Genomic DNA, 27054 nt, shown 5'->3' on the forward strand with positions numbered 1-27054 from the left:
AAGCAAGCAGCAGAGCCAGGACTCACTCCAGATCTGAGCTCTGTAGCCTGCATTGCGCCTGCATTTTCCCTGCTATTCTTGTCTCCTCTGCTGTTTCTCTAGGGGTTTCTGCTCCACCTGACTTTGTTCTGGGAGGTTCTGGGTGGCTCTGGGCCAAGCAGGCTTGCTGCCGACTGGATCTAAAGCTCAGTGGCTCCAAATGGTCCGGGGGGACCCCTTGATCCCAGACGCTTACCCCCGGAGAATGGGCTGTTCCGGGTGCCAGGCTCAGCCTCCCCGGGAGGACAGGGGTGGCCAGGCTGAGGTGGGACCCCTTGGTCCATGCTGTCACCGCCAGAGGGCGCCGGCTGTTGCCCAGGTGAGGGCGAGGGGAGGCCCCCTCCCTGGCTTCCGGAGAAACAGAGCTGGCTGCAGGGTCTGGAAGCTCCCCCCCGCAGGGATCCAGGGAGCTCCTGTCGCCTTCTCGTGTCTCTCTGAACTGAGGTCTTGCTGATCCTTCCTCCCCAGTTCCTGCTTTGCTCAGGGAGTCAGATTTCCTCGGCGTGGGTGTCAGGAAGCCCGGGGTCTCCTTGCTGACCTCCCGCCTGGCTCTGCTCTGCCCTCCCCCAGCGCCACACTCACAGATGCGCCTGCCTCACCCCCTTTACCTCCCTCCTCGCGCAGCCACAGCGCTGAGGCAGTGCCAAGCACCGGATTGTCACCTCTGTCACCTTCTCTCAGCTTCACCACCCTGGGTGGGAGTGCAGGCCAGTGCAGGGGATTACTAACGCGGCCCAGAGAGGGGGAGGGCAGCCCCTGGGGCCACACAGCCTTCCAATGACCCCAAGGGGCTTGGGGAGCCGAGGGGGAGGAATCGAATTCCCGTCTGGGCAGGACTGAAGGGTGGCGGGCCCTGGAGGGAGCACCCCACGCCCCCTCTATGCTGTAGGCCGTCTTTTCTGTTTCCCCGGCTTCATCTGCCCCCAGGCCTCCAGCCCAGGGAAGCACCCTCCCCTGAGCTCCCCCAAGTGCTCAGCCAGGTTTCAGCTTAGATTCTGCCAACCTCCCTCCCCCACCCCGGGGCCCCTCCCGCCTGCCTTCCTCCTTCCCCAAGCTTAGCCCCTTGGCTGTGGCCACCGAGGAGGGCCTGGCCAGGGTCCCAGGCACCACACCACAGCGGCCAGCCTCGCAGGGCCAGAGCTCGGGACAGTCCCAGTCTGTCTGGCAGGGCTGCGGGTTCAGGATTGGCTGGAGCTGCCCCCGCCTTTGGGAGGAGGGAGATGTGAGGGGAGGCCCAGTGGCTCTCTCAAGGTCACCCTCCTTTTCTCTCCCAGCATCCCTGTTCAACCTTTGTCCCTTCTGCCTCACCTTGAGGAGGGAGGAGGCAAGGTGCCCAACAAGCAGAAGACAGAGGAAGCCAGGGAAGAGGAAGCTTTCTGGGGGGGCTCCTGGCATTTAGTCATTCAGCAAATATTGAGTGCCTGCTGTATGCCAGGTACTGAGCACACAGGGAACACAGTGGACGCGGTCCCTGCCCGCAGCCCAGCAGGGAGACAGACGGGAAATAAACAATCGCACAAATAATGTAAACTTGGGCGCCTCAGCAGCGTGGCAAAAGCACCAAGCGGGGATGCAGTCTGGCTTCCCCAAGGATCTCAGGGGCCAGGAGAGGAAGGCAGGCTTCAGACAGGGCTCATGGCTTTGGAGGCCCCGCGGTGGTGGTGGTGGTGGTGGTGGTGGCGGCGGCGGCGGGAGGGAGGGCAAGGCTGAGCAAAGCCTCAGTTTTCTCAACTGGGAAATGCAGGAAATAAATGTGTCCCGATCACGGGGCTGCTGCAAGGCGATGGGCTGCCATCCTGGCCCGCAGCCCTCAAAACGAAGGCTCTGTCATCCTCCCCGAGGAAGGGTGAGTGGGAGCTCCTCAGTGAAAATGGCGGGGAGGTGATTCCCAGAGACCAGCGGTTCTCACAAAGCTCAGAGGTGGCCTCAGGGAGGTGAGGGACCCCAGTTCCTAGTGCTGTGCTACCGAGCGTGGCTGGCCCCTCCGACGCCTAAGGCTGGAGGGGAGGAGGGGCTGGTCCCCGGGCTGCCTCTCAGCGACTCTCCCCTCCCGCACCCCCATGCTCCTGGCCACGTGGCACCTCGGCGCCCTGGCCTAGAGTGGGGTGGGGGGGAGAGGATGATTCCTGACCTGGAGGCTGGGGGAGCCTGGAAAAAGTGGGTGGGATTTGGGGTTCCACTGAGATCAGGTCCAGTGGAGCCGTGGCTCCACCCCGCCCCACAGCCCCGGGGCGGCAGGGAGGGGGTGCTGTCTCTTTAAGAGCCTTCAGGCTGCTGGGAGCAGATGGCCAGGCCGGCCGGGGCCCCTTGTCCTTTGTGTGGCTTTGCACAAAAGAGGGGGCCAGCTGGGGAGGGGGCAGCGGCAGCAGGTGGGAGGGTGGGGCCTTGCCCCTCCCCCTCCTAACCCTGCGCCATTGCCCCTTGGGGAGGGGGTTGCTCACTAGGAATATGCTTCCTCTCTGGACACTGTGGCCCCCCACGGTTGCCCCCAACTCCTCGGTACCCCTCCCTTGTCATGTCCCGCATCCCAGACAGAAGCTTCATCGCACCAGGGCCTAGACACTGCCCGCCATCCCCGCCCCCAGCTCCAGGGAATAAACCTCCCCTCCTAGCCCCTACCTCCAAAGCAGAATCTTTCTCTGGCTCTGAGCTCCAGGCTCTAGAGAGAAGGGAGAGCAGAAAGAGATTCTTACGGGGGGAGGGGTGCTTGAGAAGGAGGGACGCCAGTGGCTGGGGGTACCTGGGGCGGCCCTAGAGGAAGGAGGCCGAAATAAGCATGATGCTGAGGCCTCGGGGTGAGGGTCTGAGCCCTGGACCCTCGGTATGAGTACAGAAAGAGGGCAAAGGTGGGGGCACAGGGGGCCTAAGTGAGGCCCTGCCTAAATGGGGGCCGGGTGTGGGCAAGATGGAAGGCTCCCATCGTATGAGCAGGCTGTGCACAGGCAGGCGGGCATTGGAGGCGCTGGGCACCGGGAGGTGGCACCTGGCCACTCAGGAGGGGTCAGGCTGGGAGACTCTTTTCATCTTGCGGCAGACCCCCCTTAGGTCAGACCTGTCCTGGGTCCATTCATTCTCCTCCTCTGTGCAGACCTCCCCACCCTGGGGCTTGGTGCCCAAGCCATGATTTAAGAGGAGGAAAAAGGCTCCTTAGGTCTGGCCCGAGGTGTGGCGGGCAACGTGGCCGCGGGCTGGGTGGCCCCATGTGGCCCGCCAGCGCCGCAGCCGGGTGGGGTCGTGCCTGACTTTGCCCGGCCGCCCCCAGGAGCCCCCAGGACCGCGCGGCCCCAGCCGGGTCGTGGCCGGACCGCAGGACCCCAGCCGGCTGGCCGCAGGCAGCGGGTGGGGGCGGGGATCCCTGGCTGGGCCCTGGGTTGCTTCTAAATTTAGGAATCTGATTACAGAGTGGCCGAGGAAGGGAAGGGAGAGGAGGGTGCTAGCGCAGGCTCGGCTCTGTCTGGGCACAGCGGGGTGTGCCCGGGTGGAGGTGTGTCTAGGAATCTGGGGCTCCGGATGGGAGGGGCGGCGGGCGGGGGCTTCGGCCTGTGTGCGCTGCAGCACGTGCCCTGGGCGGCGGGGACGGGCACGGGCGCAGCTCGCAGGCTCAGAGCCGCCGCCGCCGGTGTGTGCGCTGGCTCTTTGTGTGCCTGGCAGGGTGGCTGGGTCTGGCTTTGAAAGTCTCTGCCCACCCCCTCCCCCATCTCCGTCTGTGCCGCTCTACCCGCTTCCCGGTCTGTCACTCTGCCCGCGCTTGTCCTGGGGGAGGGGGATGCTGCTCCCAGCTGGGGTGACAGTGAACCCAGTGGGGAGGAGACCAGCTCCTTCCACTCCCTGCAGTCCAGACCTTCCCCAACACGTCCCACTCCCCAGGCCCCGCATGCCACTGTTTTGGGGGTGCATACTGCGGCAGTCATAGGGAATCGAGGTGACCCCTGGGGACCCACAGATGCACCAGAAGCCAGGCTTCGGCCCAGTAGCTCTTGGAAGAATTCATTTCTCGCCTGTCCGGCCTCCCATCCGCTCTGGCCCCCAAGGGCGCAAGAGGGAGGGGGGTCCCCCTTGCGGAAGGGGGGGGCGGGGAGTTCCTTGGCAGGAAGGGAAATGGAAGGAAAAGCTGGGCTCCACCCGGGCGGGCGGGCAGGCGGCCTCAGGGCCCCCGGGGCAGGCGGCAGTAACCCGAGCCCACTGGAGTGCGGGGCCGGTGTGCGCGTGGGTGGAGCTGACCCCCGGCTACTCCTGGGGGGCAGCGGGGTCTCCCCTAGGGGCAAAATCAGGGAGCCCCGGGGGCCCGCAGAGGGAAGAGCTCTCCACCCGGGTCCTGACCCCACCCCCTGGAGGTCTAGCCCCGGCCCCCAGGCCCCGCCCCCCGGGCCCTCCCTCCCACCCCGGGGCCAGATGTTCAGCTGGCGGAGGCATCGGCTGGGGGAGGGGTGCTGAGGCCGCAGCCGGCACTACTTCCCTGCCAGCAGCTTCATTGTGTGCGCGAGGAGCGAGCGGCGGCGGAGAGCGGGCGAGCGAGCAGCAGCCCGAGCGCGGCGGGGAGAGCGAGCGCGCCGGGGAGGGTGCGAGGCGGCGCCCGCGGCTGCGCTCCGCCCGCCTCCCGGCAACTCTGCCCAGCGCGGCGCGCCGTGCGCGCCGTCCCGCCGCCGCCGCCGCCGCCGCCACCGCCGGAGCCCCGCCGCCTGCCGTCGCAGGCAGGGGTCTGGTCGGGACGGGGGTCCCCGCCTGGGGACTGGGGCATCCTGGTGCAGCCGAGAGGCGCGCAGCCCGCGGGGGGCGCCACTTGCGCCGCAGCGCCCGCTCGCTCAACTGCGTGGGCGGGAGGGCGGTGGGGCTCGGAGGCGCCCCAAAAGGCAGGGCGCCCCGACTTCTCCGGGGGAGCCCCAAGCCCGTGGAGCGTCCAGAGCGAGCGCGCCCCAGCCGCACCGGACCTTGCGCTCATCCCCCGCGTACCCCACTTCTGCACAAACTTTTCTGACGCCCTCGCCCGTGGGGGTCGCGGAGAGCGCTGAGCTGTCCGCGGGGCTCCCGCCCCGCCGGACCCTAGCCACGCTGACCTCCTGCCTCTCGTAGCCTCAGTGGCGACCTCTCCAGGCCGGGCCGGGCACGGCACTCGAGGCGAGCGCGGCAACCACCGCCGCTCTCCGAAGGCTCCCGCGCCCCCCGGGGCAGCTGGGGCGGGGTAATGCCCTCCGTGATGGAGAAGCCGAGCGCGGGCTCCGGGATCCTGTCCCGCAGCCGGGCCAAGACGGCGCCCAACGGCGGACAGCCGCACTCGGAGGATGACAGCAGCGAGGAGGAGCACTCGCACGGTGAGCCCGGCGGCCTAGGGTTAAAGGTGCACCGGCACCGGGGACGCGAGTGGGGCTGGGGGAGAGTTGCCCACCACGGGCGTCTTAGACGGATGGCTCCTGCCTCCTAGGACTGGAGCCTCTGGCTTGCTGCTTCCCGCAGCTTGGGGACTGCCGGCACTGGGAATCTGGAGGCTGGGCCCCTAGCTGCCAAGAAGGCGTTCCTGCCCACCCCCGCCCTGCCCTCAGCCTCCGAAGGACTCAGGCGGCCCTCCTTTTCACAGTTTGGGCTGCTCATACCTTGTTACCTTGTAGGGGACTGAGGTCTGGCCGGGGCAGGGGCTGGAAAGACACTTCCACACCGAGCTGTGAGGCTCATGTGGTGGGGAGGAGCCTTGGATTCCCTGCAGGGCTATGGTCCAGGTCTAGGGGCAGCACCCTCTCCCCCCCCACCCCCCCGCCCCCCAGCCAGAACAAAGGGCTCTGCTTGGTCTGGGCTCTAAACTGGCCCCTTGTCCTCTGCGCCCCCCATCGCTGCTGCCCCTTCTCTCCCCTACCCCCCCCCCCCCATGGGTTATGACTAGGCAGGGTCTCTCCGTCTTCCAGTTTCTTCGGTGGCTGAGGGTAACTGAGGGGGAAGATCAGGGAAAAGTGAGCCTTCTAGAAGGTGGCGGCCCTGGATGGTCAGGAAGGAGAACCCCAGGGCCGCCACCACCCCTGCCACATTCTCCCGGCCTCCCTCCCTCCCTCCCTGGAGTCCTGACTGCCTCCCCTGGCTCCACAGACAGCATGATCCGCGTTGGAACCAATTACCAGGCCGTAATTCCGGAGTGCAAGCCTGGTGAGTGGCAGGACAGGCGGCGAAGGGAGGGGAGCCGAGGGCCCATGGCTTGGCCCTGAGCCTCACCTGGGGGAGCCCTTGGCTGGCGCCCGCTTGAAGGACAGACCAGCAGGCGGGCGGGGGTGGGTGGCCCATGGCGTGGCTGGTTTTCCTGCTCTGGCTTCCTGTCTGGGTCTCTGTCCCTCCTTGCCTTCTGGGCCTCACCTCACGGGCCCCATTCCTCTGCCACCCTGCGGCCGTGGGTCCAGGCCAGTGCCGCCAGGCTCATCCTTCTCGCTCTGGCCTTTCAGAGAGCCCTGCACGCTACAGCAACAAGGAACTGAAGGGGATGCTCGTGTGGTCGCCCAACCACTGTGTGTCCGATGCCAAGCGTGAGTGGGGCGGGACCCCGGTTCCTTCCCATCTCTGGGAGCTGGGGGCTTGGCGGGGACGGGGGGGGGGGAGTCTGTGCCATTTGGTGGCCAGCTCTTCTCAGAAGTGGGCTGGAGGCCGAGGTGTGTGGGTTCAGCCCCTGCCCTGGGGCTCGGGCTCAGGGGGCCTCGCCCCTGTCTGGGCTGGTTCAGGTCAGGAGTTGTAACCCCTTCTCCGTTGCCGGGCCCCTCCCACCCCCGCAGTTGACAAGTACATTGCCATGGCCAAGGAGAAGCACGGCTACAACATCGAGCAGGTGAGCCTTGGCCCCACAGGGATTTGGGGCGGGGACGGGACGGGGCTGGGCGCAGCTGAGCACGAGTTGTTCCCTGTCCTGGGCCAGGCGCTGGGCATGCTCTTGTGGCACAAGCACGACGTGGAGAAGTCCCTGGCCGACTTGGCCAACTTCACCCCATTCCCTGACGAGTGGACCGTGGAGGACAAGGTGCTGTTTGAACAGGCCTTTGGCTTCCACGGCAAGTGCTTCCAGCGGATCCAGCAGATGGTAAAAGCCCATTCGCCCTGGCCAGCGGGCCTCAGCCCCTCTGTTCTGATGAGCCCGCCCGGGGCCCAGGGTCCTAGGTGGGTCCCAGCCCCTGGCATTGTCTTTCCAGCTGCCCGACAAGCTGATCCCCAGCCTGGTAAAGTATTACTACTCGTGGAAGAAGACCCGCAGCCGGACCAGCGTGATGGACAGACAGGCTCGGCGGCTGGGGGGCCGAAAAGACAAAGAAGACAGGTGGGGGCCCCGGGGGCCCAGGGGCGGGGCAAGCTGAGCTCTGGGGGCCCTGGCCTCTGCCTTACTCCCTCCCTGGCTCCTGTGTCATAGTGATGAGCTCGAAGAGGGACGGGGAGCCGTGAGTGAGGGAGAGCCGGATGCTGGAGACCCCAAGAGAGAGGTGAGCCCCCCCCCCCACCGCCCCTGCGCTGGTCTGGCCCTGCCTACCGGCCTGCCTCATCCTGGGGCTCCTCACCACCCACCCCTCTCCTTTCCCTGGCAGCCTCTGCCCTCTCGGCCCCTGAATACCCGCCCAGGCCCTGGGAAGAAGGAGGCTCAGGGGTCTCAGTACCGCCACCACCCGCTGCGAACCCGGCGTCGCCCACCCAAGGGCATGTACCTGAGCCCCGAGGGCCTCACTGCTGTGTCAGGGAGCCCCGACCTTGCCAACCTCACGCTTCGAGGCCTTGACTCGCAGCTCATCTCTCTCAAGCGCCAGGTGAGGGCCTGAGAAAAGAAGGGGCCGTGTGGAGCGGGCGACCGGTGGCTGGGAACTACGTTTTGGGAATAGCTGCGGGGTAGGGTGTGTGGTGTGGCGCAGGCGCCGAGCCTGCCTCTACTCCGTCCTCTTTGGCTTTTGAGTAACCGTGGCCTTCTTTTCTGAGTCTTTTATACAAGCTGGTCTGCGAGTGGGGGAGAATCCCAGGGTCTCCCCCTACTGAGCTGTTGAGGGAGGGGCGTGCTGGAAAGGGGGCGGCCGGAGCTGTTTTGGGCAGTAGAGCCGTGGCGAGAGTTGGTATCGGTGGCCTCTCTGGCAGGAGAGTTCAACGTGGCATTTCTTGGCCTTTTCAGGTACAAAGCATGAAGCAGACCAATAGCAGCCTCCGCCAGGCGCTGGAGGGTGGCATCGACCCATTGCGCCCCCCTGAGGTAAGGTGGCTTCCGGTGTGGAGCAGAGCAGAAAGGGGAGCAGAAAGGGGAGGTCCGCTTGGAGGGCGGGGCCTCTGTTGCCCGAATTTTGAATTTTGAGTCTAGAGGATATGTTCCCTGCTCTCCAGGCCAACACCAAGTTCAACTCCCGCTGGACCACGGATGAGCAGCTGTTGGCGGTTCAAGGTGGGTTAGACGGCGGGGAGCGTGCAGAGCCCCAGGAATCTCCCCCCATCCTCCAAGAAGCTGGGGCGGAGGAGAAGGGTCGGGGAAGGAACTCGTTCTACGGGGCGCTCACACTCTGCTGCCCTTTTGACCCTCACAGCCATCCGTAGGTATGGCAAGGACTTTGGGGCTATCGCAGAGGTGATTGGGAACAAGACTCTGACTCAGGTGAAGACCTTCTTCGTGAGCTACCGGCGCCGCTTCAATCTGGAGGAGGTGCTGCAGGAGTGGGAGGCCGAGCAGGACGGGGCCCCCGGGGCTCCTGTCCCCATGGAGGAGTCGAGGAGAGGGGCCCCCTTGCCAGCCCCAGCCCTAGAGGAAGACGACGAGGTGAGGAGGGGTCGGAAGAAGCCGCCTTGGGGGACGGGAGGAGAGGGAGCCGGGCTCCTTCTGTGGACGGGGACCCAGGGCGCGCTCGAGTCTGGTCTCCCTTCTCTCCGCTCAGGTGCAGATCACGTCCGTGTCGACATCTGTGCCCCGATCGTTACCCGCTGTGCCGCCCCCTCCTCCGCCCCCCACCTCACTGTCCCAGCCGCCCCCGCTGCTGAGGCCCCCTCTGCCGACGGCTCCCACTCTGCTCCGCCAGCCACCCCCACTCCAGCAGGGCCGCTTCCTCCAGCCCCGGCTGGCCCCCAACCAGCCCCCGCCACCTCTCATCCGCCCCGCTCTGGCTGCCTCCCGCCACAGTGCCCGCCCTGGCCCTCAGCCCCCGCCCACCCTGATCGGAGCCCCTCTGGAGCCCCCGGCACCCTCACTCTGAGCCCTGCGGCCCTCCACCCACCTGAGGGGCCCCGGAACCCCGTGGCTGGCTGTCCTTGGACACCTTTGGCTTCACTGAAGACAGAAGGGACTAGAGCTCTTGGCCAGGTCTTTCGAAGACCTGGAGCTGCCAGCGGGCAGTCTAGACCTGTGGGTCCTACACTTGTTACGGGCAGCCGAGTCTCTGCCCCCACCCCAGGGGTGCCTGGGACTCAGGGGCCTTCTGAACTGGCCTGAGGCTACTTGTCTCTTCCTGGCTGGGGCTGGAATGGCTGCCTCCTAGTCTGCTGGGGCTTGGCCTTTGGCCTTGGCCTTTGTGTAGAGGGGGTAGTGACCTTAGCTTGGGGGATGGGGGAAGAGGACAGTGTAGGAGCTGTTCTTCCTCTTTCCTGTCTTTTAGCAATAAGTCAGGGTGAGGTGGGGAGGGGGCTAGAGGGGGGGAGGTGGGCAGAGGTGCCTTGGGGCCTCAGCGTGGCAGGACTGGATGGGCGGCGGGAGCCTGCCCAGAAGCGCTGAGGAGCTCTGAGGGTGCCCGCTCTACCCACTGCCCAGAAGCCTAGAGAAAGGAGGGCTGGGAACATATGCAGACATGGGTTTATTTTTCAATGTTTTTAAAAAATAAATAAAATCTTCCAAGTTCACAGAGTGCTCTCTCTCCTTGCTGTTGAGGGCCCTGGGCTTTGCTTCCTGTCGGTGCCCTGAGGGTGGGAGGGAGCCGCCGCCCAGCACTGGCCTCCCCCAGGTCCCAGACGGGAATCCATTCTGTCCCGCAAGGCTGGCGGGCTGGGCCACATTGTGCCCTCGGGGACTGGGTCCCTGCCCTGGGTCCCTGCCCGGCTGGGAGAAGAAACAGAAGGAGGCAGCTCAGATTCCAAACATTCTCTTTATTACGTGTTTGATCCAGAGGAGAAACTAAGTGCGGGTGAGGGGGGGTGGGTGGGTGGGGAGGGGCCACCTTGCCTGGGAGGCCCCCCCACAGGCCACCACCCCCTCTGGGAGCCAAGCCATGCCCTCCAGGCCCCTCAGAAGAGCACCCGGGCTGTTCCACTGGGCAGGAGGGATGGGGAGGGAGGAAGAGAGGGAAGAAGGGAGAGGGGGAGCCCTTGGTCGGAGCCTGAGCCCGAACCCCCAGCAGTTGGGGCTTGGGGCAGGAGGGCTGAGGTTGGCTAGGCCCCTTCCTGGGACCCCAAGGGCTCCACTTGCCGGTTGGAGCCTGGGCTGGGAAAGGGGGGAGTTATGAGTAGGGGTGGAGTCATCATAAATCAAAAAAAAAACAAAAACCATAAAATAATAAAATAAAAAATAAAACCCATCACAAAAAAATGTACAACTCAGGTGAGGGCGGGGGCAGCCTCTGCAGGACCCCCTCCCCCAATTTCTCAGGAACAGAAACAGCAGAGAAATAAATTAAGGGATGCAGCGGCCGCCACCAGCCAAGCGCCCATAACCAGCCACTCCCACACTGGCCAAAGAGGTTAGCGAGCTGGGAGTCACTAGGCCTCTCTGCCCCCCCCACCCCACCCCCCGGAGGGCAGATGCTCCCGGCCCTGGCCCTGGCCCTGGCCCTGCTGCCCTACCCAGCCTCCTGCCAGGGGGGCCGTGGAGGCCCTGGGCAGTGTCTCCTGAGAGGAGGGGCAACAGTGTCAGGAAGAAAAGGCAAGGCCGAGAGAGGAGTGGTGAGGGGGAGTCACTGCTATGGAACTAGCTGGTGCCCAGATTAATGCCAATGAAGGGGCAGGGGGGAGGAATGGTGAGGGGCTGTGCTTTCAGACAAAGGCTCTCCCATAACGGAGAGTGCCCAGCATCCCTGTTCTGGAGACTAGCAGCCCAGGCGGCCCCCTGGGGGCCGAGGAGCCCATCTGCCCTGCAGTCCCCTCCCCTCTCCCAGCCCTGGGGTCAGCCCCGCCTTCTACCCAGGAGGGGTGGGAGAAGATGGCACAGACTTTTGAGGAGGGGAACAAAAGTCCCCACAGCAGCTTGTGGAAGGAAATGCCCAGCTCTGGGGAAGGAGGGGCAGAGGATACAGTGTGGAGGTGGCTGGAGCCCCACCCCCCCCCAGCCTCGCCTGCCAACCCGGAGCAGCCGCAGGCCCCCCACCCCCACCCCGGGCTGCGCAGCGCCCCGCCCCCACGGCCCCCGACCGGGCGTCAGGGCCTCTCCAGCCCTGGGGCCTGAGGTCAGGGGAAGGCCACCTCTGGTGGTTTGCTTGGAGGGGAAGGAGGGAAGGAGAGGGGAGAAGCCCAAAGTGGGCCTGGCGGAGGGCCTGACAGGGAACTCCACCACTCTTGCCTGAGAGTGTTCCAGCCCTGAGCCACCCTCCCGGGAAACCCCACAGATCCAGTCTCGACTGTCCCGATGGGGCAGGGAGGAAAGGTGGCCGCTGGGATTTTTTTTTTTCTTTTTTCTTTTTGGTAATAAAAAATTTCTTGGTTTAGGCGAAATACTCTGTGCAACCGCAGTACCGAGGGGGAGCCCTGCCCCCCCCCTTCCTTGGCCTCCTGTGGGGGGAGTGGGGGGGAGGGGGAGGCTTTCTGGGCAGGGGCAAATGCTGGGGGGAAAGAACCATCTCCTGTCCCCCCCCAAACATGGAAGAAAAAAAACCAAAAAAACCAAGAAGGGCGGGAGGGGAGAAGCGCCAGCAGGGGGAGACACACCGATCCATCTCTGCAGTCTCGCCCAGGTGGGTCGGAGCCCGGCCCCAGCAGCTAAGTCCAGCTGGCCCGCCTCCGTCGCCCCCCACTCCCGGCAGCCTGTTAAAGCTTGAGCTCGTTGGCTATTTTGGAGGCAATGTTTTTGAAGGCCATGGAGGTGCCCGATATCCGCTTAAACCGAACCCCGTTGAGAGAGAGCCGCGGCAGTTTGCACACCTCCATCTCCCACTGCACGAAGTTCTCGTGGCCCGGCGTGCCGTGCATGCACAGCAGCATGTACTTCTCGTGCAGCTCGCTCTGGCAGCTGTTCGCGTCCAGCACCTTGCGGATCTCCCGCATCATCTCATTGGGCTCCATGGAGCTCGTGGTCTTCATGCTCCACGTGAAGCGGAGGGAGCGTGGCTTGGCCTCCCGAAACTCCTCCTTTTCTTTGTCGGTGCCTCCGCCGCCCACCACGTGAGGTCTGCGGAGAGGGCGGGGGGGGGGGTGTCAGGCCCGGGCTGAGGCACCCCACCCACGGGAGAGCCACCCTGGCAGACCAGAGAGGAGGCGACAATGCTGAAGAGGGAGCGACAGTGCTGGAGGAGGGAGCGGCAGACCTGGTGGGGGGCGGGGGAGCAGAGGGAGGGCGAGAGGGAGAGGGGTGGGCGGGTTGGCACCTCCATCTCTCAGGGAGGGCGGAGGAGGTGAGAAGCCAGGCCCCCCCACCCCGCAGGGGATGGGGCGGCCACAGTCCCCTGCTTTCCTCTTTCCTCGGAAGAGGGGAGGGGGGTCAGGGGGAGGAGAGAAGGGGAGGAGAGAAGGGGAGCGCGGGCGGCCAGCCCTGAGCAGTTCACACGCTGGACACAGCGAAGCAGCCGAGGCACAGAAGGGTGAGCTGGGCGGTGGGGAGGAATCTGTAGCCCCCAGCCGCCCAGCCTAGGGCTCCTGTTTCCAGAATACATCAGCTGGGGCGTGGGGGATCCTCTGAGCAAAGGGAGGCCCCGAGAGGGTGGGGCCCAGGCAGGGCCACCGGAGGAAGCGCCAGGAGGCAGAAGGAAGAGAGGAGCAGGAGGCTCGTGGCAAGCCCGGGGGCCTGGGCAGGGCCGGTGCTGGCTCCGGCCCTCTCACCTGAGCGTCTCCACTCGGTCTTTGCTTTCAGGTTCATTCAGGTTCCTCAAAAAACAGAGCGAGGGAGAGTTTAGTGCCGGGACCTCTCGCTCCTTTCGCCGCCACAGACCCAGGTGAGGGTGGGTCTGGTGAGGCCCATCACCTGGCGGGCCGGCCTGGCTCTGCAGCCCCTCACCCTGGTAGCTCGACTGTCCCTTTTGGGCAGGGAGCCCAGCACGTGGGGAGCCTGCCCCCCCCCCACTCCCAGAGCTCTGTGCTGGGGAGGAGGAGCCTCTGCTGGAGGGGGAGGAGGGTGTGGATGTGCAGGCGCACGCATGGAGCACAAGCCACAGCAGGAGGCAGCTCCTGCACCAGCCCACAGCCAGGGCCTCGTGCTGTGAATGGGTCTTCACCATCAGGGCACCCAGGCCCCAGAGCCCTCGGCCTCAAGAAGGGGCGGGGCTGGGCCGGGGTGAGAGAGTGTGTGTTGCGGGGGATTGGGGGGGTGGGGGTGGGGGGTAGACAGAAGCCTCTCTCAGGAGGCTCAAGGGGCCAAGAGCTGGACCGGCTCTGTGCAGGCCTGGGGATGGGTGCCTAGGTAAGGGGATGGGGAGAAGGGCCCCGAGGCTGGCCCTGGACAAGCCTGCCTCCCCCATTCTTCTGTAACTCCCCTGCCTGCCAGGCTGCCAGGCCATCTGCTTGGACAGAAGGGAGGACAGAGGGCAGGGCAGGGCCAGCACCTTGGGAGGGGGAGTGGGGAAGAGATCTGGCCCCGCTGAGCGGCTTCTCCAGCTCCTGGCGGGAAGATGGGTGCCCGGAGCTGGGATACTGGGGACTGCAGAGGCGGGCAGGGGTGAGAGGAAGATGAGAGAGAGCGCGCAGCAGCGGCACATGGAAAAGGAACACGAAGACACAACAGACACACGAATGCACACAAGCGCACCGCGAGCAGGGGGCCCGGGCTGTGCAGGGGAAGGAGCCTGCTGCTCTCCCCAGCCCCTCCTGGTTCCTGCCCTGTAGGTGGAGGCGCCCTGTCACCGGGGCGGGCCGTGAGTCAACAGGCAGCCATGCAGTGAAGAGCTGGGTGGGGAGCAGTGGGTGCACAGGGGAAAGCCTAAAGCCCCTGTCTTGGCCATTAGTCAGCTCGTCACCAACATGCCTGCCAGGTGTCCTAGACTCCAGCACAGGGCCTGGGCTGACAGCCTTGGGGAACCGGTGCTCCCAACCCGGCCCTTGGGTCTCCAGCTTGGTATCTGGTTCACCCGGGCCTCCAGAGAGGATGAGGATAGAGCCGGAGGGTGGCACAGCCGGGAAGGGAGTTTAGGAAGGGAGTCGCTTCAGTAGGTGTGTGTGTGGGGGGTGGGGGGGGGGGGGTGTCTCCCACTGTTTTGCCAGGACTATGGGGTAGATGGCTCCCGCCTTTGAATGTTCTGGCCCCCGGCCTGGCTCTCTGGAAACCATAGTCCCTATCGGGAGAACACGGCCCAGAGGAGAGGTGGCTTGATTCGTCCAGATACAGCTGGAGGCAGGAGGTGTGCTGGGTGGTGGTGGTGGTGGGGCTAGTTCTACAGGAGCTGCCAGAAGGGGGTGCTGTGCCCACTTGTGAGGCAAAGGCTCCTTGGGCCTGGAAGCATCAGACTGAAGCCTCGGGACCCTGGCGTCCCTGCAGTACTTCCAAAGTGCTGCTATCCACAGGACCGGGTCAAGGGGTCACACAGCCCTGAAGTTCAGGGGACCAGAGAAGAGAGAGACCAGGACACCCACAATGAGATACCGTCCCAGATGCACTTGCAACCGTCATGGAGCCCCTTCACAGCGCATGCACAGACAACGGGAAGGGCCAGGAAAGGAACCCGATGCTTGTGACCGAAACCCAAACCTGGGGTGGGGGGTAGGAGACAATCTTAAAGGGAGAATTCCTGAGAAGATCCCCCTTGCCCGTGGACAGGCTCCTCATTTTCAAAGCCATCTGCCCTGAGTGGCCACCCAGTCAGAGGCGGTCTTCATCCCTTTAAGATGGCAGAGAGAGGGCCACACAGACGTGGTTAGCAGATGGAAGAGGGAGCAAGAGCCAGAAAAGGGGAGTTAACGACGGAGGCAGGACACAGGACACAGACACACACACACACATACACACACACACAGCGGGCTGAACGCCTACCTTCTGGCAAACCTGAAAGACAGATTTCTAAAAAAACAAACAAAAAAAGACAAAATAAAAAAAGAAATAAAAAAAAAAAAACCAACAAGACAGTATGTGGATAAGCAGGTGGGGAGTGGGCTTTACAGGTTCAACGGTCACCCCATTTGTGGAAGAGCCGCTCAGCGAGACTAGAGTCCTACACGTGGTGACCTGTGCCCGCTCCGCCCCGCCGCCCTGAATCCCAGGGCTGGAGAGGGGCACCGTTTCTACTCCAGCTGAGCGAACTGACGTGAGCAGGAAGGGCAGCAAGCCTGCTCTCCCCAAGCCCGCCGCTGCTTCTGGAGCTACCCTGAGGTGGGAGAGCCAAGGGGGTGGGGGTGGGGGGGCGACAGGCGGCACCCCGCCAGGCAGGACTGCTGGCTGCACCGCAAGAACTAAAGTGGTCTCTCTGGGGAGGCTGGGGGCCAGGTGTGAGAAACCTCCCGAAGAGAGCCCCCGCCCTGCTGGCTGCTTCGGAAGGCATCAGCGCACCGGGCCGCAGGGAGGAGGCCACCCTGGCCCCCACCAGCTATTTCATTTGTGGCCTCCGTCCTGGGGAGCCCGGGGCAGAAGGACGCGGCTGGGGCAGAGGGAGCGGACTTAACCAGCCGAGTGGGGGGAAAGGAGGTCAGAGGGGGTGAGACGGAGGACCCGGAAACACTCCCCTTGCTGGCCCAGCCTGGCCCAGGCCTCATGACTTTGCAGCTGCGTCACCAAATATAAGTTTCCATGGGAACCCAGGAGAGAAGAGGGGGGCTTTTATTTTAGCATCTGAGTTCACACTCTCCTAGAGAGGAGGCGGCATTGGCCATCTGCTCTCGGGGCCAGAGAACGAGGGGTGTGTACCAGAGTTGGGGAGAGCCTGAGAAGGACGGACAGACGGGTCTGGGATCATGAGGTGCTGACAAAGACCCCATCTCTTAGGCTTCCTAAGGCCTCTTCTAACCCCAGGACCCAAGCCTAGTGCCGAGAGTCCCCCTCCCCACCCCCAGGCAGGTAGGGAGACCTGGCCTCATTATTTCTGCCACCCTGAGCCCCCTACTCACCTGCGTACGAACTTGGAAGTGAATTTGCTAAAGATGCTCCCTGAGGCCCCCCGCCGGCCCTGGCTGTTGCCAGAGGGAGAGGCCGGGGCCACACCATAGGGCAAATTCTGCTGGTCCCGCACCTGCCGGAGCTGCCCAGCGTGGAAGGTGCTTCGACTGGACACGCCCCGGGGGAAATTAGTTCGGTCTGGGGCTCCGCCACTGCTGCTGATGTTGTGGGCGGAGGGGGAGGCGACAGGGACACGCTGGGGGGCTGTGCTGTGGGAAGAGAGGTGGGGGTGGGGGAAATGCATCAGGGCCCGAGCATGCCATCACCAGCCATCACCAGCGAGTACCTGTGGCACCCTGGGGTAGGAACAGGGGAGGGGGGGATGCTGGGGTGGAGGCAGCCATCACGGAGGACACAGAAGGAAGGGGTGTGACCACTGAGGACACCAGAAAGGAGGAGGTCTGGATGGAGGTGGAAGAGGCCGGTCTGGGGGGGGGGAGGGGAGAGAGAGAGAGGGAGGGAGGGAGGGAGGATACATGTGTGGAGAGCAGAACAGGCCGGACAGAAGTGGCTCCTTGGGAGCTAGGCACACTGGAGCCTCAAGGGGACAATGTTGACCAACCCTCAAGGATTGAGTCCCTTTGATGCTGACTGTCCCTGGGGTCCTAAGGAAGTCCAGGAAGGCTCAGAACAGAAAGGCTTCCTTCTGGAGCCTCGGGACGGCTTCTTGCATATCTGCTCTGAGAGGGAGAACTGGAGGAAAAGAGGGGCATTAAGCTATTTTTTTGTTCCCTCTATTTCCTGACTGCAGGGGACAGAGCCATTGCTTGTGGCTAAGATGCCAAGAACAGAGCAGGGCCCCCAGGGAGGGGGGAGAACTTGTTGGGGGGGGCGGGGGGAGCAGGCTGAGGGCACCAGGTGCGCCAGCTGCCCCAGCACACTTGCCTGGGCCGCGGCACCTCACAGTTACTGTCCGTGGGGGGCAGCCCAGTGGCCTTGTTGGGGTGCACGGAGGCCGACATGGATTTCTGGTGCTGGCGGGGCCGGGCCGCAGAGACTGCGGCGGAAGCAGAAGCCGTGGAGGCCCGGGACCCTGGCATGGTTAGGCTAGGAGACAAAAGCAGCGAAGAGGCCTGGGTTAGGGGCGGGGTGGGGGCAGGAGGCTCAGGTGAGGAAGCAGGGGCGGGGCAGGCAGGGCAGGGCAGGGCAGGTGTGGGGAGCAGCAACAGGACTCCAGTCAGAGACGAGGCAGACGGGGCTGGGGAGCGGAGCCCCGGGTGCGGGAAGCGAGGCGGGCCAGAACCCGGGGGAGGAAACCCAAAGTGCAGAAAAGCCGACAGGAGGGAACTGCCTCCGGGCTGCACTGGTCCCCTGAGAATTCTAAGAACAAGGATGTTTCGTCGACAGAAAGAGCAGGGTGTTGGGGAATTTTCATTAAGCTCAGAAGAGATGGAGCCAAGAATGCAACACACCAAAAGATGCTGACAGTCAAAGCGAGGGGAGCTCTGTTCTCACGGGCACAGCTGGATTACCCTCAACACGGACGCCCCTCTGGTGGGCATCTCTCACTTCTGCCCTGAGCTGGGGCCGCCAGAACAAAGCCTCAGGCACTGGAGCCTAGAGGAGCGCAGTTGCTGAGCCCGAGCTGCAGTCAAGAAGCAAGAAGGCGGGGGCGCCTGGCCAGCCCAGTCGCAAGAGCATGCAACTCTTGATCTCGGGGCCGTGAGTTCGAGCCTCACACTGGGTGCAAACAGTTCTTAAAATAAATAAATAAACAAATAAACAAGAGAACTAACTAATGAAAAAAAAAAAAAAGAAAACCCCCCAAGTCAGGCAAGGATGCAGCCGAGAGGACCGTGGTGTCTCACTTGGTGTGCCCGCTGCAAGGAGCAGTCACAGGAGCACAGGGGACAGAGACTTGGGGTGGGGGGTGGCGGGGAGGAGGGGCTGGCGCGTGGACAGGCTGGACTGGACAGAGCCAGGACGGAACTCCAGGGAGCGGGGGTGGGGGGAGGGGAGGGGGCTGCTGACAGACCACCACCATGAGACGGCTCTTGGTGGGGGAGGGGGGCGTGGTAGGCAGGGCCTGGGTCCGCTCACCTGTCTTTGCCGTTCTGGATGGAAGCCTGGCCAAGGCTGGCCCTCTCCAAAAGGGGGGAGTTCCTGCTTCGATTTGTGCTGGTGGAGAGGACGCTGTTCTGTGGGAAACAGAGGGCAGAGCTGTACCACAGAAAACCAGTGTTCTGTTCACAGAGCCGGCTCCAGGAAAAGAAAAGATTCTGCTTTTCCTCGTGGGGGGTAGGCTTCACACAGTAAGCAAAAACGGCCCTGGAGGCGAGGCCAGGGGGGCAGCCGGAGGGAGCCGCTCGGAGCGGACGGGCCCCAGGGCAGGTGGGACGCTCACCGTGGAGGGGGTGGGGGTGGTCTTCTTCCTCTCCAGGCCGGGCAGGGGGCTGGCGGGCACTTTGGCCGTGCTGCTGGCCTTCCGCCCTGACTCCCGGTCCTCCTCAGGCCGCTTATTTTCTGCGTTGTTACTCTGAGTCTTCTTAGAGTAGGAATTAGACGTGGGAATGGCAGGACCAGCTGCGGGGGCAGAGGGATGGCAGGAGTGGGTAAGGGCGCGGGGCCAGCTGAGGGCCGGCCATGTACACGGCGCTCCCCGTAAACCCCATTTCACAGAGGGCGGGCGAAGGGAAGTGACTTGCCCAAGGCCATGCTACTAAGACGTGGCTGAATTGGGACGGAGCCTCAGCGGGGGCCCCCCCTAGCCCCTAGAGGCCATGTCCTTTCAGGACAGGGGTGAGCCCGCTGCCCGCAACTCCCCGAAGCACTCACCCTGGTCACTGAAGCGCCGCTGCTTGGGGTTGGCAGAGACGCTACGCTGTACCTTGTGGGAGGGGGAAGGGGCACTGCTGTTGGTCAGATCAGCCGAAGGCCGGGGCTTCAAGGTGATGGTGTCGCCCTCCAGCTGCAGGCAGATAAACAGGAGGGTAGAAATCACACGGACATGCGCACAGAGGGACCCACTTCACACCGCTCTGCCTGATGCAAGTCCTTCCCGGACACCCCAGGACGTGCTCCTGCAGGACCCAGGTGCATCTAAACATCCTGCAGACACGCAGGCCCCGACACGGCTCCCGACGAACAGAGCCAGAGACTCCCGGCCCCCAGCACATGCAAGAGCCCCCACCCCCGGAGAGGGACACATGTGCCCGTAAGAACGCACATTCAGACCGCGAGAGCACACCCTCCTGCTCCCAACAAGATCGTTCTTGACCAGGCTAAGTCCCACACTTCCAGGAGGAGAGCAGGCCGGGGAGGCTAGGAGTGCGTGTGGGGACACACAGATGGCGCGCAAGCCCACCCTCCCACGCACACACCCGTGGCCTCACACCAACACGGTTACCCAGATGGGCACGGGCACAAACACGAAGCCTCCAGATGAACAGACGGGGGACAGACATACAGGCACACAGATACAGAGAGCCAGACACCAGCGATGCAGACTCAAGACCCGTTTAAGAAGAGCACAGAGACCCACACACCCGAACACCCAGAGACAGGCGCTTCCCAACTCAGAGGGACACAAACACGTGGAAACAGACACACAGATTTTCTCCATCAACAAAGAAGTGATCCAGCCAGACTGACCTAGACCCAGCCTAAGCAACACACACTGAGCCAGATCTACTCACCCATGTGGAGACCCGGACCCAGGCCTAGACCCCACCGGCTTTCCTAGCCCTTCACTGACAGAAACCAGTGAAAGCAAAGGCCAGAGAGCTTTACCCACCAGAGCTGAGGCTTAAAACTCGTCAGCAGAAAGCGCACCTACTCAGAGAGGAGCTTCTGCCCTCAACGGGTGCCAGAAGCACAGGGTTGCCAGTGACAGCAAAGCTGGTCAGCAGGGAACAGAGCAGGGGGCACACACCTCAGAGCTCTTGTAGCCCAGGAGCAGATAGGTGGCCATCACTTCGTTGTACCTCTGGCCCACCAGTGAGTCCTGGATCTCTTCCCGTGTGTAACCCATGGACACCATCAATTCTGCACAGGGGGGACACACAGTTAAGGCTGGTCCTGAGTCCTAGGGAGTTGAATCTCATGGCTCGGCAGAGCCTCACCTGTCCGCCGGGGGTCCTTGTAGTCAGGGAGTGGCTCCACATAAGGCTTTAGTTCGTCATCTTCGTGACCCACATTCATCCATCGATCTTTCATGATTTGCTGGGGGAGCAAAGGGAAGCATTAAGGGCAGGGAGGAAGGGGACTCAGCTCGGAGGCGTCCCAAGGAACCAAGGGCTTTCCAGTCAGCTGGGATCCTGGCTGCTCACCTCTAAAGTGCCTCTCTTGCTGGGATTGAGAATGAGAAATTTCTTAAGCAGGTTTTCACAGTCCGTGGACATGTAGAACGGAATGCGGTATTTTCCCCTCAGTACCCGCTCCCGTAGCTCCTACAGTAGGAGAGAAATGTATTATTACTTTTTAATTTTTTTAATGTTTGTTTATTTTTGAGAGAGAGAAAGAGACAGAGCACAAGCAGGGGAGGGACAAAAAGAGACAGAGACACAGAATCAGAAGCAGGCCCCAGGCTCTGAGCTGTGGGCACAGAGCCCGACGCAGGGCTCGAACCCATCAACTGCAAGATCATGACCTGAGCCAAAGTCGGACGCTTAACCGACTGAGCCACCCAGGCGCCCGAGAAATTTATTATTATTTTTAAGTAAGCTCTATGCCCTACATGGGGCCTGAACTCACAACCCTGAGATCAAGAGTCTCCTGCTCTACAGACTGAGCCTGCCAGGTGCCCCAGCGGGAAAGAAATTTAAATCACCCCAAGGCCAAGGGAAGAAACCTAATATCCAGGCTTCTGAGAGCTTAAGACTGACCAGCTAGATATATGTGAAACACGGTAGGAGACAGAGAGCCAGAGACAAGGCGCCACACTGGAGAGGCACTGATGTCAAATGCCCTGCGCCCATTAGCCTGACCAGCCCGAGGCCCAGCCAACCTGAGTGACTCGGAAGGGTGAACGGAAACAGGATCTAATCTATGCCACCCCTAGAGGAAAGAACTGAGGCCATTACGCTGGGTGCAGAAGACCCAGCCCTCCTCTGAAGTTCTGGCTTGGGAAAAGTGTACAGGTGGCAAAGGAGAGAGGTCAGGGGTAAGACCAAAGGCTGAGAATGGAAAGCAGAAGCAATAAAAATGACCTAAGCCTGGGGCACCTGGCTGGTTCAGTCGGTGGAGCAACTGACTCTTGATCTCAGGGTTGGCAGTTTGAGCTCCACGTTCAGTGTACAGATTACGTAAAAATAAAACCTTTTTTGGGGCACCTGGGCGACTCAGCTGGTTGAGTGTCCAACTTCAGCTCAGGTCATGATCTCACGGTCTGTGAGATCGAGCCCCATGTCGCGCTCTACGCTGACAGCTCAGAGCCCAGAGCCCCAGCTTCACGTTCTGTGTCTCGCTTTCTCTTCGACCTTCCCCCGCTCATGCTGTATCTCTGACTCTCTCTCAAAATATAAATGTTATTATTTATTTATTTATTTTTAAAAATCTAAGCCTGTGCTTCACTCCACCTTGAGGTTCTGTCCATCAAAAGGCAGGGACCCGCTGACCAGTGTATACAGGATAACTCCCAGGCTCCACACATCCACCTCGGGTCCATCGTATTTTTTGCCCTGGAAGAGCTCTGGGGCGGCATATGGGGGGCTGCCACAGAAGGTATCCAGCTTGTTCCCAAAGGTGAATTCATTGCTGAAGCCAAAGTCTGCAATCTTGATGTTCATATCAGCATCCAAGAGCAGGTTTTCTGCCTGGGAGGGAAGATGGAAGATGTGAGGAGGGAGTGGACCACAGGAAGGCACTGAACAGGAAGGAGCTGAGGGGGATGGGAGCACAGAGGTCATCTTCGGTCTCAGAACTTTCTCCACCTTCAGTCAGTGTGAAGGGGCTGGCCCGGAGGGGACCAACGCAGGCCACCCCTCACACAGGCAGCCATGGGAGTGCGCGGGCATCTGAGGGCTCGGAGATGCCGTGAGCTGTGCCAGGCTTCCGCCGCCACGTCAGGCTCGTGTTAATCACGGTCATGTCTGCCAGGACTCGGGGGGCCAGGCGCCTCCAGGGGAGTCCACACTCTGCTGTCTCAGGGAGAGGGCTGAGCAGGCGCGCACCTGCAGAGCAGCTGGGGGGGCAGCGGTGGGACAGTCACCGTTCCGCCCTCAGTCAGCCGCCGGAAGGGCCAGCGGAGCCGGCAGCTCTCCTGCGGCGCCTGGCAACCCTGGAAGGGGACGTGCCCAGTGGAGGCGGCAGAGACCCTCTGTTCGCCGGCTAGATGACAGCTAAGTCCAGTTGTAAGGCCGATTTCAGAAACGGCCCGAGGGGCTTCCTCATCACCTCCAAAAAATTACAAGCTGGAGTTTCCTTGAACTCTCAGAGCCTGAAGGTTTTTAGGACACTGTTGACAGAGGGTGAACAACCCAAACCTGACCCCGAGACAGGAGACGAGGGCACGCCTTACCTTTAAGTCTCTATGAACAATAAACTTCTGGTGACAGTACTGCACAGCAGACACTATCTGAAAGGAAGGAAGAAGGGTTAGGCCAGGAGCACCCGAGGGTTGGATGGCGGACCTGTGAGTCGGTGACCTAGTTCCAATCTGCCATATAGATAAGCAGAGCTCGTAGGACCCTCCACAGGCCACTCAGAGACAGGCAGCACCTCCTCATAGGCCAAACCCCAAAGGGCAGAGGCTGGGGCCACACTCCGCAAAGGGACCCACACCCACCTGGCGGAATTTGGCTCGAGCCTCTTTTTCTTTCATCCTGCCGTGAGCCACCAGGTAATCAAACACCTCTCCTGCAAGATACAGGGGTGGGGTCTAAGTCGGAGCTTCCTGGGACTGGGGGACCCGGGGGCACACGGGAAGAGGCAGTTCCACACTTACCTCCACTAGCGTACTCCATGACAAGGTAGAGAGTTTTTTCAGTCTCGATCACTTCAAATAACTTAACTGCAAAGGAAAGGGCCAAGCCGTGAGTCAGAGAAGTAGGACGGGCCACACACTGAGCCCTAATGTGAACAGGGACATCCTGGGGATGAAAGGCTCCCCCCCCCCAAAAAAAAAAAGGGTAAGCTCCTCTCATGGCAGCAATGCTACTAAGAAGAGCCCCAGGTGCCAGAGGCAGGGCTGGATTTTGAGCTGGGCATCCCCAGAGGCAGCTTCCCAGGCTCCCGACTCCAGAAAGCACCACCTCGGGGAGGGACACAGGCTGGGAAGCAGGGCCGTGCTGTAGGGGAAGAAGGAAGGAATGAAATCTGGTTCTCACCTATGTTGGGATGATTCAAAACCTTCATTATTCTTACTTCGCGGAATAGCTGGAAAAGAAAATACCAGGGGGTCACGCTTGCTTAGCTTGCTCCCCTCAGGTCCCCTCCAAACAAAGCCACGGCTCGGTGGCTTCTCCCAAGAGAGAAAACAGGCCAAGGAAAGAAATGGGGCAGTGTCCAGGTCACCCAGGCCCGTTCCTGATGGCTGAGAAGTAGGTGAAGGGGAACGAAGGCAGACTTGTCAGCAGGAGGAAAGCTGGCCTCTAACGACTTGCACCCTTGGGTTCAGCATCTGGATACATCGGCCATGGGTCCTCTGTTGCACTCTCCCCAAATCCAACCCCCAAGAGCAGGCGGGTGTGGCTGGGCGCCTCTGAAGGAGGGAGTGTGAGCCCGTGTGCATGAATATTCAGAACCAGGGCTGCTGCTAAAGTTCAGTGACAAAACAGACTCCGGCTTGTTCTGTGTGAGGGGCGGGGGCTTGGGAGGGGGGGCTTCATCTTCTAGTTTACAGAAGTCAAAGGGCTCCGCATGGGTGGGCAGGCCCTTCTCTCCTGGGCCTCTGGGGCGGTGGCAGAAGAAGCCGCTCCTATATATAGCCGATGCCAATTTTAATCAAACCCACCTCCACACACTCACGCTCTCTTTGTGAAACAAAATCAGGGACTCCAAACCATGTACTTCCATAAAGAAAGATGAGAGACACGAACCCCATCCCCTCTGCGGGGGCCAGAGAACTGGAGGTGGGGTTTTGGTAACTTCCAGGCCTCACCATTTGCACAAAGAGCAGAAGTAGTTGTTTATATTTTGTTTTGTTTTGTTTTGTTTGGGGGGGGGGAGGTCTGGGGACCTAATTCATGGTGTACTTCATGGAATAAACTGAACACGTTTTTTCCCCTTTAACGAGGTCTCAGAGCTTTTGTGAGCTGAAAAAGAAGAGACAGCCTTTCGAATCTTCAGGAATCCGATTCTGAACTTGGCTCTCTTTTCTTGTTAGAGCCCAGGTTTCTCTCGCTTTCTTCCCTGGCGCGGCAGCTATCTGGGATGAAGAGGCGAAAGGTCCTGGACAGCACCTCAGGGAGTGGGGGTGGGGGTGGGGGTAAGTAACGCTGAAATGGGGCTGGAGGCAGCTGCCTGGGTTCTCCCCCAGAGGGCACCTACTTGGCCTGGAAGGCATATTCTCTGGGAGAAAGGGAGTTTCCTGGGCTCAGCTGAGAACCCTGAGGGGGCTAGAGTCTTCCGTGCTGTCCTTTCTATGAATCACTGCCGGGATCAGATTTAAGCAGAGTGATTTGGCCGGAATCAGACTGGCCTGGGTAAAAGAGTATGTTAAAAGGCTTTTAAAATGCCCACACTTGCCTGGTATCAGTGCCCTCCAGCCAGCCAGGAAGGGGCAAGGAGGAAAAAGAGGTGGGAAAGGGCACGGCCAGGCTGACTCTGGCAGCTGTCACACGGCGCACGCTACACTGCGTGCTTTGAGCCAACATGTCAAGGGTGGCCCTCTTTCCCTTCCTTCCGGAAAGCTCTAAGCAGGAAAGCCCTGGTGATGACAGCAAAGTTGCCTCTGAACCAAAGAATGCTGAGGGGGTCCCGGGGCTAACAAAACACAGGCAGCACCTTGGTTCTGGCTGCCAACGTGTCAAGGTACCTCAACCCCCACGCTGCAATTCCGCGAGTGCCTCCCTCAAAACCAGCCCCCACCCCAGGTCCGAAGCTTCTCAAGCTCCCTGGAGTTGACTGTTAGCATGAGGTTATGCCCTCTCTTAAATAACAGCGTGCTCCTGAAAAGGAAATTTCAGCCTACCTCGTGACAGAAAGAACTAGGTGACTCAAGATCAGAAAATCTGAGCCAGGGCCAGCTGGAATACGGGGGCACAAGGAAACTGGACCGACCTGAACAGGGACAGCCTTTCGGGAGCCAGACGGGCGATTTCCTCCTTCCCCTAACTGTCGGGGCCCGGCATGGGAGGAGCGGGCAGAGGGTTTGCAGTTCTACGTCAACCCCTCCCTGGCAAGCTGTCCCATTCTGCAAATCAAAGCCTCCTTTTCATGTTCCTATCAGCTCTTCATAGTTTCCCGACCAGGTTGGGTATGTGCTCCCACCTGGAGGACTCCCCGGATCAGCTAAGACTGACCTCAGTTTCCCATTGTCAGTAAAGGAAGAGAACGTTCAACCTCATCCAGCGAACACTACATGTGGATGAGTCTGTGACTTTTAGCCAAGAGGACCTTAGAATCGAGAAGGCAAACTGGGACCACCCATCCTTAACCTGCACAAACTGTCAGGGGTTTGAAACTGGAGTTGAGCTTCTAAGAACCCAGCCTTCTATACTCATCCCCTAAACTGCTGCTGGGACAGAATCTGGTGGCAGGCTCCCTGCCTCCTCTTATCCCTGCACTTCTAGAGCCACTCCCCTGGATCATTCTAGATCTTGGAATCACCAAACACATGTTTTTAGTAACGGCCAGGAACGTGTGTTTTTGCAGAGGGCCACAGGTCAGAAGATAACACGATCCTGATGAGCAGGAAGTAGGTCAGATAGGTAGGCCAAATGGCAGGGAAGGGCAGAAAGACTTCTAAAGAGCCAGTGCCTGTGGCCAGGAAGCCCACCCAGGGGGAGTCAACGTGGTGGATCCGATCAGAGCCCCACAGGCAGCAGAGCCATGGAGCAGTGGGGACGGTGAAAAGACCAGAGATTTTTAAAACTGGGGATTCAAGGGTGGGGGGTGGCCCACACGGGATCAGCAGATCCCTGGCCCCTGATGAGAGTCTTAGAAAGAACAGAAGGTGCGGCACTTACTTTCTGGAGGCTGGAGGAGTTCAGCTGAGTCTTGTCAATGATCTTCACAGCTACCTGCACGTGACACACAAAACCCAAGATTCCCTCTCAGGACAGGAGAGGCCCAAGACTCGACTCTCCCTCCTCCTCTATATTTCCACTTCCTTTTACCCCAACCCCGTCAACACATCCATTTGTCCAGATTTCACTGCCAGCTGACAAACAGGGGCTGGCTGTGGCGGCAGTCCCACCTCTACCTGCTAGGGGGGGCAGCCGTGCCCCCCCCCGCCCCCCGTCCCTGAGCTCACCTCCTTCCCGGTCAGGATGTGACGAGCCAGCTTCACCTTGGCGAAGTTGCCCTTGCCGATGGTCTTAAGGAGCCGGTAGTTGCCGATATGGGGCTGCTCGTCAGCAGAGGCGGCTGAGTTGCGGCCCCGCAGCATGTTGGACTTACTGCTGGGCTTGGGGTCGAGGTGTCCCAAGGTGGGCTGCAGGGTGGAAACACGCACACCTTTCAGGACGCTACCTCTCAGTTCCCCATATCTGTGCCCTTATCTCTCCATTAAAAAAACCCTACGAGGCTGGGGGCGGGGGGTCAAGGTGGACGGCAGGGGGCTGGCGGGCAGGCAGAGTCAGAAGGCAGGGGAGGAGGAGGAAGAGATGAGGAGCAAGCCAGTCTTCAGTGCCAACGTCCCGTGGGTGCGGGAGTCTGGGCCTCGCACCCAGGGCAGTACAGTCCGCCCTTAACAACCCACCAGCCCTCTACATCCTGCGGGAGAG

General features: G+C 61.7%; 2 protein-coding genes across 10 annotated transcripts in view; one reads left to right on the plus strand and one right to left on the minus strand.

Moving 5' to 3' along the window:
* Nucleotides 1–3478: 3478 nt before the first annotated feature.
* RCOR2 (REST corepressor 2) lies at nt 3479–9572 on the plus strand. Of its 2 annotated transcripts, XM_039257655.1 has the most exons (13): nt 3479–3523; nt 5110–5348; nt 6112–6168; nt 6459–6539; nt 6783–6835; nt 6923–7084; nt 7194–7318; nt 7409–7478; nt 7581–7796; nt 8150–8227; nt 8356–8413; nt 8553–8782; nt 8898–9293. In XM_039257655.1, the coding sequence occupies exons 2-13, from the start codon at nt 5222–5224 to the stop codon at nt 9210–9212; spliced, it is 1572 nt and encodes a 523-aa protein (XP_039113586.1). In that variant the 5' UTR covers nt 3479–3523; nt 5110–5221; the 3' UTR covers nt 9213–9293. The 2 variants fall into 2 exon arrangements, with proteins under 2 accessions (XP_039113586.1, XP_039113587.1); XM_039257656.1 differs by lacking the exons at nt 3479–3523; nt 8553–8782 and having other exon boundaries at nt 4707–5348; nt 8898–9572.
* Nucleotides 9573–10075: 503 nt separating this feature from the next.
* The window catches only part of MARK2 (microtubule affinity regulating kinase 2), a 59058-nt gene continuing 42079 nt past the window's right edge, over nt 10076–27054 (minus strand). For 3 of the 8 annotated variants that reach the window (XM_039257726.1, XM_039257724.1, XM_039257732.1), the window contains exons 2-19: nt 26583–26762; nt 26296–26349; nt 23494–23542; nt 23112–23177; nt 22953–23023; nt 22686–22742; nt 21745–21981; nt 20497–20616; nt 20290–20389; nt 20100–20212; nt 19004–19136; nt 18573–18751; nt 18269–18366; nt 17114–17275; nt 16180–16437; nt 15113–15139; nt 12973–13017; nt 10076–12325 (exon numbers count right to left, since the gene is read on the minus strand). In XM_039257726.1, coding sequence (XP_039113657.1) covers nt 11965–12325; nt 12973–13017; nt 15113–15139; nt 16180–16437; nt 17114–17275; nt 18269–18366; nt 18573–18751; nt 19004–19136; nt 20100–20212; nt 20290–20389; nt 20497–20616; nt 21745–21981; nt 22686–22742; nt 22953–23023; nt 23112–23177; nt 23494–23542; nt 26296–26349; nt 26583–26762 — 2310 coding nt within the window. In that variant the 3' untranslated portion in view covers nt 10076–11964. The remainder of the gene's footprint in view (nt 12326–12972; nt 13018–15112; nt 15140–16179; nt 16438–17113; nt 17276–18268; nt 18367–18572; nt 18752–19003; nt 19137–20099; nt 20213–20289; nt 20390–20496; nt 20617–21744; nt 21982–22685; nt 22743–22952; nt 23024–23111; nt 23178–23493; nt 23543–26295; nt 26350–26582; nt 26763–27054) is intronic. The other 5 variants (XM_039257728.1, XM_039257729.1, XM_039257727.1 and 2 more) reach the window with 5 other exon arrangements.

Source organism: Hyaena hyaena, unplaced genomic scaffold (assembly GCF_003009895.1).
Source record: "Hyaena hyaena isolate Hyena2069 unplaced genomic scaffold, ASM300989v1 scaffold_632, whole genome shotgun sequence".
In the NCBI taxonomy this organism is placed as follows: Eukaryota; Metazoa; Chordata; class Mammalia; order Carnivora; family Hyaenidae; genus Hyaena; species Hyaena hyaena.

Excerpts from the sequence above, each read along its gene's own strand:
- RCOR2 (XM_039257656.1), top strand. The coding sequence starts at position 5,222 with ATGCCCTCCGTGATGGAGAAGCCGAGCGCGGGCTCCGGGATCCTGTCC. Across the intron at positions 6,836-6,922 it reads ACGGCTACAACATCGAGCAG|GCGCTGGGCATGCTCTTGTG; the intron begins GTGAGCCTTGGC and ends GTCCTGGGCCAG. Across the intron at positions 7,319-7,408 it reads CGAAAAGACAAAGAAGACAG|TGATGAGCTCGAAGAGGGAC; the intron begins GTGGGGGCCCCG and ends CCTGTGTCATAG.